General features: G+C 26.0%; 1 protein-coding gene across 1 annotated transcript in view; it reads right to left on the reverse strand.

Moving 5' to 3' along the window:
• Nucleotides 1–18,185, reverse strand: part of LOC111636080 (cytoplasmic dynein 2 heavy chain 1-like) — a gene marked incomplete at its 3' end in the record, with an annotated part of 147,900 nt that overhangs the window by 50,100 nt on the left and 79,615 nt on the right. The window contains exons 18-24 of the mRNA XM_023381249.1: nt 15,007–15,130; nt 14,405–14,572; nt 11,867–12,025; nt 11,550–11,773; nt 10,323–10,455; nt 4,067–4,297; nt 2,453–2,575 (exon numbers count right to left, since the gene is read on the reverse strand). Of these exons, the coding sequence (XP_023237017.1) occupies nt 2,453–2,575; nt 4,067–4,297; nt 10,323–10,455; nt 11,550–11,773; nt 11,867–12,025; nt 14,405–14,572; nt 15,007–15,130 (1,162 nt within the window). The remainder of the gene's footprint in view (nt 1–2,452; nt 2,576–4,066; nt 4,298–10,322; nt 10,456–11,549; nt 11,774–11,866; nt 12,026–14,404; nt 14,573–15,006; nt 15,131–18,185) is intronic.

An 18,185-nucleotide genomic window follows, 5' to 3' on the forward strand; every position in this document is an offset into this window, starting at 1 on the left:
TAAGTGCCTGATTTGAATTATGAAATGACAATAAATGGAACAAAACATTATGTTTACAAAGTAAAATTGCAAATTCCAATGTTCCAAGAATTAACACTGTCATTGTATGTTTATACAAATTTATAGTATTGTATGATATGGCTGGATGGATAAGCAGTTAGATGGCAGCCTACTTTCTGGAGAACCTGCAATCAAATCCAGACAGATTAAAAAACACCAAGAATTTTTCAGGAATGGTCTATTCAGATATGTCAAATCCCTGTCCCTTACCATCTGGCCATCTCACTGTAGCCTGATCGAACAAATAATGGGCTCACTAAAAAGAACCTCTTAGTGCCCACAGGGCAGAAATAATTAAAAAAACATTGTATGATGACATGTATGTGAAAGTGGTGAGTTTCTTGTCTATTGAGAACTAAATTTGTACTGGTTAACAATGTCTTACCATCCAAACTCAATTTAAAGGAGTTTTGATGGTAATAAAAAAATAGGAATTCACAGTATATTTCATAAGGATGCAAAAAAATAAAACTTGCAGGCAGGCACAAGGTATCCTAGTGGCAATATTGATTACAAGGGAGAGAGAACACAGTAAAATTGAGTCATCCTGATTGATTTCAAACTTTCTCCCTCACAACCAATTGATTACTCACTGCCTCCAAGTGAAAATTGAAACACCTTTTGGATTGCAAAAAAAGTCAACATCAAGTCATTGATGACTTGATGTTGACTTCAATTTTAACCAGAAATATTGAAAATTTAAATCTGATCTTGGGATCTCCATTGTTTAAATCAGGTTGTATGTATGCTCTCCAACCACAGTTGTTGCTTTAGAAATTATTAATCTATAATTTCTGTCTGGAATATTGGCACAACAGAAATTTTCAAAACAAAATCCTTTTTAATTGAGACAAAATGCTAATAACAAAAAATAAATTTTTTTATAGAAATCTGAAAGTTAGGATATAAAGGCAAGTACCTGGAAATTCTCAAAATCATCACAAAATCTATTTTGAAATTTTAATTTTTTGTTTGTTAATTAAAAAACATGATACCCCTGGATTGTAATATCAAAGCTTATTGCATTTGAATTTTCAATACTGTGCTGGACATGATTTAGAATTTGTAAAATAAAAATTATTCTGCAAGAGACTGATATATACCATATTAATTTAACTTTGTTATTTTATATTGAAATTTTTTATGTTATTGAGAAAATTTTTTCAAATCATTATGACAAGGAATAATAAATGAATTTAAAAAAATTATCTGTTACAATAAATTGCAAAATATACTTACTTTTAAATTTTCAATATTATCAATAATTTTGTCTTTAGCCATTAAGAAATCACCAAATAATAATTTTTCAATTGGAGTATTTGGCATATTTAATATATGAAACAGATTAGCCCAATGTGATGAAGAAAATACATCACCTCTACAATATTTTAATGCTGGTATAACTTTCTGAAATGTATTAAAAATAGATAATAAAATAAACTATTTTAAATAAATGATCAATAATTTTCATACATTATCAAATACAAATAAAAAAAACNATAAAACTTTAAAATTTTTTTAAGTTGATTTGCAATTCTAAAATAAATTGAATATTACAACTCATCTTAGACTGCAATTTCTTACTAACTAAACACACTCAAGAAAACCTTTAAATATGCAGCCGTATTTATTAAATTCTAACGTTTTTGGTCATATTCAAGTTTCGATTCTTTCTGTTTTTTCTTGAGAAAGGTCATTGAATATGACCGAAAACATTAGAATTTAATAAATACGGCTGCATATTTAAAGGTTTTCTTGAGTGTGTTTAGTTAAATTGAATATTGTTTTCTTTTTTGGGATCCCATAATTTACCAGAACTTTAATGAAAGACTCTTTATGAATATTGAATGATATTATTTTACAGAAGCTGTGATTCGGCTAAAAAGACAAGAGTCACTGTGGTACCTACACTGTAACAAATGTCATTGTAAAATACATAGAAATAATGTAAAAATATTATATAGAGTTAAAAATTGTTTTAAGAGAAGAATGATAGAACACTTTTGTATTGTTGAATATGTAAATTTGATAAATCAGAATACTGGCATGAATGTGGATGCATGCTAGGAAAAAATCACCCAGTATAAAGGGAACAGGATTTGTTGATGTTCATTTGTCCACTGATGAGGCTTTGTAAGCAAAATGCATTTGGAAGTTATGAATTTAATAAACAACAAGTTATTAGCAGTTGAAGTATAGTATCTTTTTGTTAATTGTTTGTCCGCTAGCATAAATCACTCGAAATCAGATATAAAAAGAGTAGTTTTACTTATATTTAATCTGAAAATAATTTTTATTTTTAGAGTTTACAAAAATTTTTTAGAAATATTACCAATCCCATTGTTTTAATTTTTTCTGAACATTTATATTATTTTACAGTTTTATAATTTACCTGAGAAGGAAAATTAGAAGGATCCAATCCGCCTTGTCCTTCAACTTTACTAATTTTAAGACTTTGTTTCAATAATAACTTCAGTGTGTTCTTCATTTCTTTTGCTAACTCTCCTAACCACACCTAAATAAACAAGTAAAATTTTATTACTTCATACAATGTTCATTTTATATTTAATAATTATAATTATAATTAATTTTTTTAAACTATTGAAATAAGTAGTCATAGAAATGTGTAATTTGACTGTTAACTAATCTAAGTTACTTTTTAAAAGTTATATAAAATTAGGTGAAAATCAAACCCAAAACTCAATAATCTAATATTTCAAAGCTGGATATTTTAAGACTCTATACAGTCTATATGCTGTTTATCTGACTCAAATGGGACTGGGCCCAATCCAAATGACCAAAATCCACATAAATAACAGAGTTTAGATGTAGATTATATTTTATTTATTGCACATCATATATACTTTTACAACAATATTAAAAGTATAAAGCAAAAGACTTATCTAATATAATATCAATTTGTTGTTTTCTATCAGATGGTACAGTACATGTACATAACTAATCCTGACCATTTGTGTGGGGTAGAACTTCTCCTTATGATTTTTTTTAAGGTCAACCGGTAATTCAGTAATTAGGCTTAGAACTCTGTAGGAAAACCAAAGGACTAATTTGAACTGAAGTAATTTTGATATACAGTACTGTATTTATTTCTGTTACCAGATCCTCAGTTATAAAGTTGCTGGTGTCCAAAATTGGCAGTGAGCCAAGAGAAAACAGTATTCTTACAGCTGCAACATATAGCCTACTCAGGCAAGATATACTGTACCACTCACAAGTTAGTTCTTTGATTTCTTTGCATATATAGGTTTTCTGTATGTCTATCTTTCTTATTCCAGTAAACCAAAGATCTGGATTAATGGGATACAGATAAATGGAGTTTCACTGTAGTCAGAAATAAATCTGGCTTTTAGATATTTAATTAAATTACATGCATTTGTTCAATTTGTTGATTGTTAGGATAATTTTAAAATCTCACTATAATAGAAATATCTTGGAATACATCAATCTGAAATTTAAAAAATTATAAAACAGATAATCTTCTTTAAAAATTAATAAAAATTTTATTTATTATACCATAAGTTGCAATCAATGATGCTCTTTCCATTTATATAGCATATAGCATATAGATCATTCTTACCAGCAGCAGTAACCACATAAAGTATTTTAAATAATTGGTACAATAATAATATTTCATTCAGACTAATATGTGATCTTTGTCTATCAAATTGCTATTATTATTTGTAATGATGGAACAAAATCAAAATTTCTTTTAATATGATTAAATATGAAGATTCTACAGAAAAAGAAAGAAATCAAATTTGTCAGCTATCTGTTTTATAAAAAATTGAGTGTTGTTTCTATATGTTTTTGTACATTTGTAATAGATTCAATTCTGAAGTTTAATTGCCAAAAGTTGTAAAATATTTAAACATTTCATGTATATTAATGAGTAAGCTAATTAATTTATTATGAAATTTAAAGTTACTTTTAACATTGTCCAATAAATATAAACAAATTATTTAGATGTATAATATATCAAACTTACTTCAATATTTGGTGTAACTTGAATTTTATGCTGAAGAGGTACAATTTCTTCTTCAACAGATTTTATTGAAATAATATGACTACACTCCTCATCAAATTCTACGGAATGTATTCCAGCAAATAATTTTTTCAAATGTGATTGAATAATACGTGGTTGAGTTGCCTGTCCTAGTATTTCCAGCAAATCTTCATCACCAATAAAATAAAATCGTGGAAATATTGATCGTTTATCCTATTAGTAGTAAAACAAAGAAAAAATTATTATTTAATTATATGATTTATCATTAGAAAACTTTTAANAAAAAGTTTAATACTCACAATAATTTTTCTTTAGTTTTTATCAGTTCATTAAATTCAATTCGTTTTTCTTTTATTACAGTAATGGCCATTTCTACTTGATTTATACCTCCATTAAATGCTTCATTTTGAGGTTTCAATTGATGCCAATGTGCTGAAAACCTTTCTATTTCTTTTTCATAATTTTTTAAATCATTTAACACTTTTGTTTTTAATACTTCAATCTATTATTAAAAAATAAAATATAATCAAAATAATATATTCCAAGAATAAGTTCCTCTATCAAGTTTATTAAATAAATAAATGCATAAAATACAAAATTTTTACTCATATTATTTTTTATTTAAATTTATGAATATAATCAATCAAACTATCAAATTATTAAATTATTTTGTTTTAATTAAATTTAAAAATTTAAGTTTATCAATTCAAAAAAATTTAAGTTAAAGTAAACTGATGGATTGTCTTTTTCCATCAGTTTATTTTATTAAATATAAAAGAATCATTGATCTTTTCAAAAGTTAAAGCAAGACAAGAAAACATGTATAACATTTGACTGAAAGTAATGGCCAACATCATATTATGGATAAACTATTCATAACAAAAGAAAACGTGATTTATATCTAAAATTAACATCTATCATACAATTTTGCAATATGAAATAACATTTATATTGGCTATGTTGTAACAATGTGGCAATAGCAGGCATGAAACAGTTGTGCAATCTATGCTTCATTGGGTACAAAAATTCAAAATAAATTTCTACCACAAGAGAATTTTCAAACTTTTAGAATGAAAATAAATGCATATATATTAGTATGAAGATTTTATAAAAAAAATAATAAGTAAAGAATAAATAAAGGTATAATCCTTTACCTACTTACACATCATTTTTGACAGTAAATAATTTCTAGAAATTCAGCTGGTTTAAAATATTTTTTAAATGAAAACCCATACAAATACATGCCTTTTATATTTCTTAGTTAATAAACAAATACATTTGTACCTAATCTTAAGGTAAATTTAGTTATCCCTTTGTCCATAAAGTTCTGAGACTGATTTAATATCTTTCCTTAGGTAAACATTGTGTGGTTTAGGATATTACATTTCAGTAAATGGATATTTATATGTCATGAACATTAGTTTTCTTGACCTCCAATAGACAGCAGGGCACTGCAGGAAAACTTTCATGACATGTCAGTGGCACTTTTTACTGTGAGATGAAAAGACATCCAAATTAAACAGAAAATTAATATCATCTTCTGTGTGAAGCTAGACAAAATAGCAACATAAATATTGCAGCTTTTATGTGTTGTTTATGATGATAAAGCTTTAGCTTGGGTATGTATGTTTGAGTGGCATGGGCAATTCATGTCAGGTATAATGTCAATGGAAAATGACACAAGATCAGCCTGGCCTTCAAGTTTATGGAATGAAGACAATGTGGTTTGCATCAATTACTAGTTATTCTTCATTATTATAATGAATTTAACTCAATAAAAAAACTACAAAATAGAGTATAGTTTAGTTATTAAGAATGATAATACATAAAATTTCTTAAAAATTAAAAAATTACATATTTTAATGATTAATTCAAAACAATGCAACTAAATTATAAAATAATAATATTTTTATATAACAGATTAATTCAATTAGAAAAGATATTATGCTATAATTTGTACATAAGTTACCTGCTGAGTAATTAATTCAGAATGATCATCAATTATACGTTCAAACATATCCCATTGCCCTTGGAGACTGCTTAATTCAATAACTGCACTTCTTGACCATTTGCCCAAAAATTCATTCTTTATTTGAACATCTTCATAAAGCTGCAAAAACTTTTCAACAAAATTCAATAATTAAAATTAATTAAATATATATTATTATAATTATTATATTTAATATTTTACAAAGAAATTTCAAAATATTTACTATATTCTTTCTATTTCTTCTTCAAACAATAAAAAAAAAACAGTGAAGAGCAACATTTTATAAAACAGAAAAAGTAAATTGCAAAGTCAATGATAATTCTCCATATTCTCATGATGAGATGCAAAACATGCTTTTCCATTGTTGTCTTTTAAAATGTAAAGCTAAATAAAATTTAGACTAAGAATTTACTGAAGAAAATTTTCAAGTTTATACCATTAGTTAGCTTATAGGACTGCCATATGTAACAAATGGTCTTTTATTCTTTCCCTATTTAAATAAATATTGCATTGAAATTTTATTGCATACTTAACCTTACATTTTTACCAATTTAAACACTTTAAGTAGGATCTTCCAAAATCAAAATACAGTAAAAATTTGTTAGTCTAACACCTGATAATCTGACAGCTCTGAAAAGTAACCAATAATCTATAATTATCTGATTATAATCTGACATGCTAGTACTCCGTGAATTGGAATTTGTTTAGATACATAATGCACTAATGATTACTAGGCAAAGAAAATGTAGAGTTATAAGCAACTACATGTCACAGACATGTTTAAAATGAATGTTATCAGTACACTATCTTGTGGAGACAGAAAAAAAGACATCAACAATCTGATCCCAACAGATAAAGCAATTCCATCAATGTTGACTTAAGAATAGTTAGGAAAACCTCAAATTTCCATGCAGTGTAATTCAGTAAACTATACATAGTCTAGATTATATTGTGCCAAATGAACATTGCCAAATTTTATGTTTTGTGTTCAGAACATGTATGACTGATGTATTTTCTTTCCCACAGACCAATGTAAAGACAACACACCTACAAACAAGTTTCTTACACTCAGAACAACTGTAGCTTTTATGAATCATATGTTTACAGAATATGCCTGAAAAATAAATATTAATATGCACATAAATCATTGTAAATGTTGATTTTGTGCAATAATGTATTCATTAAATTTTTGTAGGTTTATCAATCAATCTTCACAAAGTATAGTTATACTGTGTTAAGATATGTATACATTATCATCTTCAGACTAATTAAAAAATATGCATAAACAAACAGGAAGTATACAGCAGTGTGCTTTGGTACAAAATATACAGTAATGTCTAAAACATTCAGATTGCATATAACTTATTGAATTTTACAAAAATACAAAAACATCCAGTAATCCACTTTTGATAATTTAACATCACCCTGGTCCCATAGATACCAGATTAATAAACTTTTATTGTAAAATATAACTTTTTAATAAACTTTATCTTTATTTCAAAGAAATCCATGTTTCCCCAAAAATAAGACTGGGTCTTATATTAATTTTTGCTCCAAAAGATGAATTACATCTGATTTTCAGGGGATGTCTCGCCCAAAGATGCTCACTTGGGTATTTACAAATACTTAATTATAAGTTATATTATCATTTATTTTAAGTATTAATTAATGTCAATAATAATATTTATTTATATTTAACTATANGAACAGCTATATATAGTATATACAGCTAGATTTAGGCAAACTTTTTAAAAATATATAACGGTCATAGCTTCAAACTAGTATGACTACTTTTAGCAGTCCTGTTCTACATAAAATTATCAGTCTCATTATTAAAAAATGTCTATATATTATATTTTATACCAGTACACCTGAATTCAAGTAATTTGAAAATAATCAATGTATATCTTGTAATTCTTTCTAAATAAAAAAAAAAAAACCGAGAAAATCTTTATCAAATTAGCATTTAATATGAGATGGCATAGATTATCAAATTTTTCTTATATCTGTAAAACAATATTATAAACACTATTACCATATTTAAAATACACTAACACAGCATTTTTCAGCCTTTTTTGAACCAATGTATATAATTCGTCTCTGTAATCCAAAAATTTCTGGTAGACGGACTCACAGCAAAACTTTTAGTTAGGAACTCACTTTTATTCTTTAAAAAATGACATATGCATTTCAGGTTGGTACATACATCCAACCACTCCTCAGTGCTAATTTTTCAAAAAACAATAAAAAGCTATAATAATCAGTACATGACATCACATACATTACAAAATATTTGTACATACTTACTCTTAAAAATAAAATTTGTGTGTGGGCTACCAATACATCTAAACACCAACAATTGTTTCTGATCAATACACCTTAAAATTATCGTACAAATTTAAAGAGCACTTGAAGTGTTTGCATTACATTACTTCTAAAAACAAATTACATTATGACAATTTTGTAGACTTAACAAAAGCATGAAAAAACAATACCTTACATACCTTTAAAATATGAATAGTATACTAACAATCCAATACCTCACAATACATTAGAATCCTTCATTTAATAATATAATACTATTCATATTTTAAAGGTATGTAAGGTATTGTTTTTTCATGCTTTTGTTAAGTCTACAAAATTGTCATAATGTAATTTGTTTTTAGAAGTGATGTAATGCAAACACTTCAAGTGCTCTTTAAACTTGTACGATAATTTTAAGGTGTATTGATCAGAAACAATTGTTGGTGTTTAGATGTATTGGTAGCCCACACACAAATTTTATTTTTAAGAGACTGAGGAGAGGTTGTATGTACCAACCTGAAATGCATATGTCATTTTTTAAAGAATAAAAGTGAGTTCCTAACTAAAAGTTTTGCTGTGAGTCCGTCTACCAGAAATTTTTGGATTACAGAGACGAATTATATACATAGTAACATACAGCAGTCCAGTTATATAGTAAAATTTGTGAAAAAAATTTTGCAGACGGTGGTGTTTTAACAAAAACTTTTACTAGATATTAAAGAATTACTATAGATGTAAATTGTAAAATTATTATTATCATTTACATACAATAATATTTAAATGTAAATATAAGTAATTATTATAATTATTTTATAAAAATAAATCTTTGACAAAAATCACAGAAAATCATGATATCACAAAAATATTACATATAGGACAGAATAAAAAATCAGTCTTGTAATTACTAAAAAATTAAATTAATAGTGTTTACTACAAGTATAATTTTTATTGTTGTTTTTAACTGTAATTATTAATAAATACAAACCCTTGACAAAAAGAAAGTTTTTTAACACAGAGTGGTAAAAATTCTCCGTGGACTGGTTAAGAATCTCCGAAAACCGGTAGTTGAGAAATGCTGCACTAACATACACTATTACCATGTTTAAAATACTTAAAAGTGTATATATAACTTTAATATATATTTGAACAGTTTAGATAAGGAGAGTTAATGATAAAATGAATTAGCATTATTTAGAGACAATCAATATACAAGACAATGTCATATTCTAAACTGAATAAACTACTAACAGTTTTTCCAAAAAAATTCTAATCTAACAAAAACTGTGTATGATTATTATATTACTTAAAAAATGTTTCATTTTTAAATTGCAAACTTACATAAAACAGTAATATAATTGGTTAAAACTCTTTATTGTATGTATCTGAACATAACATCAAAAAATGTGAAATAATTTTAAAGCATTTTTAATTTTAAAAATTCTTCCATTTCATAGTTAGTAATGTTTGTAAATTTCCAGAAAAATAAATGAAATCTCTGAGCTTTACTTATTATTAAAAAATTCCCTAACAATTTCCAGCTTTCTGAGTAAGGGAGAACCCTGATTTAGCTAAATAAAAACTTATTAGATTATTTTTATTAATTTTAAAGACAAAGCTATGCACATGAGTGTTTTCTGGGTTTAATCCCCATTTGAAAAAAATTAAAAAAATTAAATAAAAAATGTTACTATGTTATTAAAAAAGTATATTGTATGTAACTTTTATTTTGTACCTATTCTGTTCCTCTGTATTGTATTACTCTAATTTTAATCTAATCTTATATAAAATATATTGTAAAAATTAATAAATTACAAGTATATTATGGAAATAATGTTCTTTTTTTAAAATTGTATTCTATTGAAAATTCTATGTATGGGTCTGTTAAAAATATATATCATTATTTTAAATTTATTAATTTTAAAAGAATAGCATTTAAATAAATACCTCCAAAAACTGATTAAGAGCTTTCTGACATCTATGTAACTGATCTATAAGATTATTTAATTTTGAACTTAATCCTGAGTAATTTGTCAGTGAAATAACATGCAAGTCTTGAGCCACATTATCCATTATAGATCTGAAACAAATATCAAAATAACAATATATAAATATTTATAAAAAATATGTAATAATATATTTTATCATTATTATTTAATATAATTTAATTTTTATTAATACATTATAATATAATACATAGATTATACAAAAGTAGTTTAAATTGAATGTTTTGTGTCAGAGATCAAAAATCAATCTTCTCTAAATGTAATGCAAACCTTGAATGCCTGAACTCTGAAAATTTGAAGAGTTCACATGTTGGTTCTCTCATCTGAAAGCCCAGAAGTTCAAAAAGTGTTCGATCAGAAGGTAAATTCCATTTCAAAATGTTTATATGAAGTTACAGTAAGTCCTTGGTTTACACAAATTTGAGAATAAACAATTTCAATATTTATTGGCAATGCTATTTATTAAGCACTGCTTTGAACATACATAAATAGTGTTAATGTCTAGTTAATATCAATTGATAGTGTGTGTATGTGTCATATTGAATCAATTTGTGCTTTGATGAAAGTTCTACTGTGTTAATGAATCTACATAGTACTTATTATAATGTATACATTACATATATTTTATATTTGTGTACTTGATATTAAATGAAGTTTTCTCAAAGTTTTCTTTTTGTAATCAAAAGCCATTTAGCTTTAGTTATCCTTTACAATTAATATAAATGACAAAAAATGTCTTGTATTTAAGCACATTGCAACTCATGATCTTTAAACTTGAGAAAAAACCTTTAGATCAAGTTAATTACATAAGTTGAAGACTTAAGAAATTTCTCAAACTTTTTATATTATATATCAGAAATGGCTAAACCTCGTCATGATAGGAGCCATATAATGCATATCAGAAATACATGAGAGCTGCATTGATATATGGAAGCCATAACAAAAAGGTCTAGAAGAGTTATGGTGATTATAATTATTTGTTAGTTATTATTTAAAACATATTTATATATTAAGTAAAACATCAATAAAGTATATTATATCTTAAAATATATTGAGCAAAAATATAAATTTAACTGTAAATATAATATTAAGTTTACAAATAAAAGTAATAATTAATTACATTTTAAAAAATTAGATTCAAATAAATATGTAAGTTTTAAACACAAACCTAAAATCATTACATATATTTTGAAAACGTGTATGTTCAGAAGGCAATGCTCCTCTTCCAAGAATAGGTTCTAAATAAACCCATTTTCTCTGGACCTGATTTAACTGCTGAAGTGATAAATCCAATGTAGTTAGACGATTTTCCCAAATACTTGCACGATCAGCAAAATGTTTGTAATAAGAAGAATCTTTCAATGACTGTATTAAACATTGGTTTTCACCAACCTAAAAGATATAGTATTGATATATTTCTTAATATATATTATTCCAAGTAACTAATTAGTAATTTAATACAATGCATAGTGTTTTTCAACAAACCTTGTTTAATATATCTCTCCAGTCTTTAATAAGAATAATTTTCTTCTTTTGTGAATCTTCGTGTTCAGTTATTGAAAATTTAGCTCTTGCACTCCAAAGATCTAATTCATTCAAAGCTTCTCGAATGGTTACTTCACCTTGTGCTCTATTATTTAATTCCTAACAAAAAATAATGCTTATTATTTACAAACTTAATAGCTTTATTATAGGTTATTTATTATTTTATAAAGATAAATTTCCAATAGAAAAGTTATAAATTAACAGAAAGCATAAAAATCTTGTCTTTTTCATCTATATATATAAAAATGAAACTTTGGAAAGTTTTTTAATACCCTCCCGCGTAGTACATTTATCCTACGATAGATGGCGCGCGTTTACACAAGCGTTCGATCCATTTCAAATTGTGAAAACCATTTCCCCCTTTCAAAAAATATCTCTATATATGCATTTGTTATTTACAATATTTGTAACAATTTTTGTTTAATCACTTTATTTCAACTTTTTTTTGCTAATTATGTATTCGCTCGAACTTCGTTAAAACCTTAACTGTACCCCGAACAACAACCGAAGTTGTAGGAAGAAATTCGCGTATTTTACCAATCTAGGTAGCCCCCCCTTTTCCAAATTTTAATATAGACTCAAAATAATTTAAAAAGACAAATTACAATAAAACGGTTTATTATCCAACTATCAGAAATTTCACAACATGCCAAGGAAGAGAGGATGGAGCAATTAAATAATGAAAATTATAAAGGATTTTTAAAAATATATAAAAATGAGGAATATCGCACTTCTGACAATCGCTGTGAGTGTGTGGGTTAAATTTGGAGAATCCGTGCTTCTCGCATGGACAACTGTATGTGGCCAGCTCACGCGTCGGAAAACCTTCTGATTTATTCATGTATGTACCAGACGGAAAAACAAAAAATATCGTGTATCCACAAGCACTCCAATAAATAAATAGAATTGAAACGACTTGTTTTCCCGATGAAAATGAATAATAATAATAAGTTTCAATAAAAATGATAAAATGTAAATTTAATTTTATCATAACGAGTTTGCTTGAATTTCGTTTCTTCTGAGATCGCAGCAATGCGCGACGGGTAAACTAGTTTATAATAAAAATGTGTTTCTTAAAATAATTATATATATTATTAAAAACATTTCTTTTTCATAAGAAATTTATATCTATAAACATTATAAATAGTTGTCAATGAGACACCAAATGACATTTCTAATTAAGTGCCTGATTTGAATTATGAAATGACAATAAATGGAACAAAACATTATGTTTACAAAGTAAAATTGCAAATTCCAATGTTCCAAGAATTAACACTGTCATTGTATGTTTATACAAATTTATAGTATTGTATGATATGGCTGGATGGATAAGCAGTTAGATGGCAGCCTACTTTCTGGAGAACCTGCAATCAAATCCAGACAGATTAAAAAACACCAAGAATTTTTCAGGAATGGTCTATTCAGATATGTCAAATCCCTGTCCCTTACCATCTGGCCATCTCACTGTAGCCTGATCGAACAAATAATGGGCTCACTAAAAAGAACCTCTTAGTGCCCACAGGGCAGAAATAATTAAAAAAACATTGTATGATGACATGTATGTGAAAGTGGTGAGTTTCTTGTCTATTGAGAACTAAATTTGTACTGGTTAACAATGTCTTACCATCCAAACTCAATTTAAAGGAGTTTTGATGGTAATAAAAAAATAGGAATTCACAGTATATTTCATAAGGATGCAAAAAAATAAAACTTGCAGGCAGGCACAAGGTATCCTAGTGGCAATATTGATTACAAGGGAGAGAGAACACAGTAAAATTGAGTCATCCTGATTGATTTCAAACTTTCTCCCTCACAACCAATTGATTACTCACTGCCTCCAAGTGAAAATTGAAACACCTTTTGGATTGCAAAAAAAGTCAACATCAAGTCATTGATGACTTGATGTTGACTTCAATTTTAACCAGAAATATTGAAAATTTAAATCTGATCTTGGGATCTCCATTGTTTAAATCAGGTTGTATGTATGCTCTCCAACCACAGTTGTTGCTTTAGAAATTATTAATCTATAATTTCTGTCTGGAATATTGGCACAACAGAAATTTTCAAAACAAAATCCTTTTTAATTGAGACAAAATGCTAATAACAAAAAATAAATTTTTTTATAGAAATCTGAAAGTTAGGATATAAAGGCAAGTACCTGGAAATTCTCAAAATCATCACAAAATCTATTTTGAAATTTTAATTTTTTGTTTGTTAATTAAAAAACATGATACCCCTGGATTGTAATATCAAAGCTTATTGCATTTGAATTTTCAATACTGTGCTGGACATGATTTAGAATTTGTAAAATAAAAATTATTCTGCAAGAGACTGATATATACCATATTAATTTAACTTTGTTATTTTATATTGAAATTTTTTATGTTATTGAGAAAATTTTTTCAAATCATTATGACAAGGAATAATAAATGAATTTAAAAAAATTATCTGTTACAATAAATTGCAAAATATACTTACTTTTAAATTTTCAATATTATCAATAATTTTGTCTTTAGCCATTAAGAAATCACCAAATAATAATTTTTCAATTGGAGTATTTGGCATATTTAATATATGAAACAGATTAGCCCAATGTGATGAAGAAAATACATCACCTCTACAATATTTTAATGCTGGTATAACTTTCTGAAATGTATTAAAAATAGATAATAAAATAAACTATTTTAAATAAATGATCAATAATTTTCATACATTATCAAATACAAATAAAAAAAACATTAATTTTGATATAAATATACAAGCTAGATTAATATAAGTTTAAATTATGAATGAGACCTTAATCTAATAAAATTATTTATGAAAAACATATATATTCAGCCTGTCTTTTGGGCCATCATTAATTTAATGCAACCATAAATCAAGATCTTTATCATCATCTCTATTTATAAATAACAGGCAATATACATTTGTATGATTTTACTAACTTCAAAATAAAAAATCTATTAACAGGAAAAATATATATATATATATAATAAAAATTATTTAAAATATCTTGATTAAATATTGATTTAAGATTAATTCAAATTATAATTTGAACTAAACTTAAAGTAATTATATACCTTGTAATTATTAATTTCTTGATGTAGCAAAACAGTAATTGTTTTTGGCTCATCTGTTATTTCTTGTTTTTCAATCTTTTCAACCCAGTTATTGAGAAACAATTCAAAATGATGCACTTTATTTCTGAAATATAAATTATATAATAAATACAGATAATACAATGTTGTAGTCTACAAACAGTATTATAAATTTATATTAAATATAAACAATTACTACTACATAATAATAATAAATATTTTCTATTTAATTAATTTAACAGAATAATAATTAAATTGATTAATTCTGAAAATCTTCTATACCAAACTTTTAATAATCTATAAGATTATATGATAATGTTCTAACTTTTCATAACTGAATTTTAACAAGATAAAACTGTCCTTTGAAATAAAGAATATCTGGCAATTCTAATTAAAGAGTTACAAAAGATCATGGATGTAAGATGTTCCCAGCTGATATAATGACAATTAACATACATGACTATATGAGCTAACTTTGCCTTGATAAAAAATTTTAGAACTGAATTTTTACTGATCATAATTAAAAAAAATAAAAAAATCAATAATAATTTATTGAATATACAAAAATAAAGATTAATAATGAAAAAGCAAAATATTATTAATTTAAACTGTCAATTAATGTGAAGGATTAAACTTTTTTCTTTCATTATTCTTTCAAAATTTGGTTTAATTATGAACAGTTGAATTCTAAGGAGAGACATCTGTATTTTATTTTTAACACAGTGTAGAGCAAAACTCCACTATCACAAAATTATATGGTACTAAATGGCAACAAACAAATTGTCTTTTCAAATAAATTTGAATATTCTTCTTTAATTAAGTCACACCAAAACATGATAAAAAAAACTTTATTAAAGTTAACTTTTATTTGGCTATTTGATGTCAAGTTGATGAGATTTTCATATTTTGAAGTAGACAGTCCCTCTAATTTTTCTTTAATACTGAAAGGATGAAAATCCAATATTCATTGGCATCATTAAATGAATAATTTCCTTCACTAAAGAAAGAAATTATTCATTTAATATCAGTTATTGTTTTAAAAAAATAATAATTTCTTTTCAAATTTCCTGATCTATTTCATTGCTTGATTCCTTTAAAAAGTCAATTAAAGTTGAAAATGAATCCTTATTATTTTTCACAGCCATGGTTCAGTATTATAACTTTTGTAATAATGAATGAAATTTATATTTTGTGTTGAAAATATTTATAGTTTTTTCTCTTGAAAAAAGAGAGAAACATCATTTAATTTTGTAAGAAATAGTCAAATAAGCAATTTGACTATTGCTTATTTGTTGAGTCAAATAAGTTATTTAAAAAATTATAAGTTATTTATAAATTATAAGTTATTAAATTATAAGTTGAGTCAAATAAGCAATTTGACTCAACCATGAAACATTTCTAAAGTAATCTTCTAATGTAATTTGTCATTGTTGTGAGGTTCTGAAAATGTCCTAAAACCCCACTAAATTCACTAATATTTCACTAATATTTAATATATTTTTTTATATAAAAGGAAAAAATAACAAATGAAAAAAATCTTTTCTCAGAAACATGACAAAAGATTAGACAAAGTCCCAATATCAACTGTCTATGATTGGGATCAAATTAAATATTGATTTTGACCTATTCTGTGATCTAAGTTGAGATCTCGTTATACTTAGTAACAAGTGACCAACCACTTAAAAAGTGAGAACAAGGGAAAGCAACCAATTGGTTAAGATGATCAGAGACAGAAAATAATAAAAATCCAAATTTCAAGAATATNAGTCAAATAAGCAATTTGACTATTGCTTATTTGTTGAGTCAAATAAGTTATTTAAAAAATTATAAGTTATTTATAAATTATAAGTTATTAAATTATAAGTTGAGTCAAATAAGCAATTTGACTCAACCATGAAACATTTCTAAAGTAATCTTCTAATGTAATTTGTCATTGTTGTGAGGTTCTGAAAATGTCCTAAAACCCCACTAAATTCACTAATATTTCACTAATATTTAATATATTTTTTTATATAAAAGGAAAAAATAACAAATGAAAAAAATCTTTTCTCAGAAACATGACAAAAGATTAGACAAAGTCCCAATATCAACTGTCTATGATTGGGATCAAATTAAATATTGATTTTGACCTATTCTGTGATCTAAGTTGAGATCTCGTTATACTTAGTAACAAGTGACCAACCACTTAAAAAGTGAGAACAAGGGAAAGCAACCAATTGGTTAAGATGATCAGAGACAGAAAATAATAAAAATCCAAATTTCAAGAATATGATGATTTCTCCTAAAAACTCTATGTGTCAACTATTTGTTGTGTGGGTGCCTCATGCCTATCTTTGTTTCCATCTCCCTTACTTAGATTGACACATTCCCATCACTGAAAGTTGAATGCATTCTCTAGGGATTTCGAGACATCAAAAGAACTTTCACTTGTGAACCAAGGATACTCCTTCATTTGGGACTATTTTTGGAAAGGAGGAGGAAGACCATCACCAACTTTAAACTTTTAAGATTACAGAAATCTTTTAAGCAACCAATTGGTTAGGATGATCAGAAAAAATATAAAGAGAGAAACATCATTTAATTTTGTGTCAAATAATCAGTTTTTTGAAATCATCGTGTCTGTCTGAATGCCAGTCACATCCACATATGACCCCTCATCTATCTTGACCACTGTGCCCCTATCAGCAACCTGACATTGTTTAAGAATATGGTGCACTCTTCTTGTAATTCAAACAATCTGATAAGAACTCTGCCACACAACAACTAGCTACTCCAAAAAACTGTACGTTGGCTGTTCACATCTTCACATATAATTTTGAATAATCTTGTTTTTAGTGGTTGTGTTTTCACAAAGTTCATAAGCTTCACTTCTTCATTTAAAATACATTTTAAAGATGAAGGACTGTTTCAAGCAACCAATGCATGTCTGTGAGAAACACAGTTTCTACTCATGCAGGTTTTAGCAACACTTTAAATTTGTATTACTGCCCCTTTCACAGATCATATCATTGACTTCACACCATTACTACATAAATCTTCAAACTTAATTCTATGTGTCTTCATAAAATCATTGATACATTTAAATATCATTTCTCTTGTTATACTAGTTTGTACATTTTCTCATAGTAATATGTCTGCTTTAATAGAATTATTATAGTAAT

Source organism: Centruroides sculpturatus, unplaced genomic scaffold, assembly GCF_000671375.1.
Source record: "Centruroides sculpturatus isolate CEXI.00-Female unplaced genomic scaffold, Cexi_2.0 scaffold962, whole genome shotgun sequence".
Lineage (NCBI taxonomy): Eukaryota > Metazoa > Arthropoda > Arachnida > Scorpiones > Buthidae > Centruroides > Centruroides sculpturatus.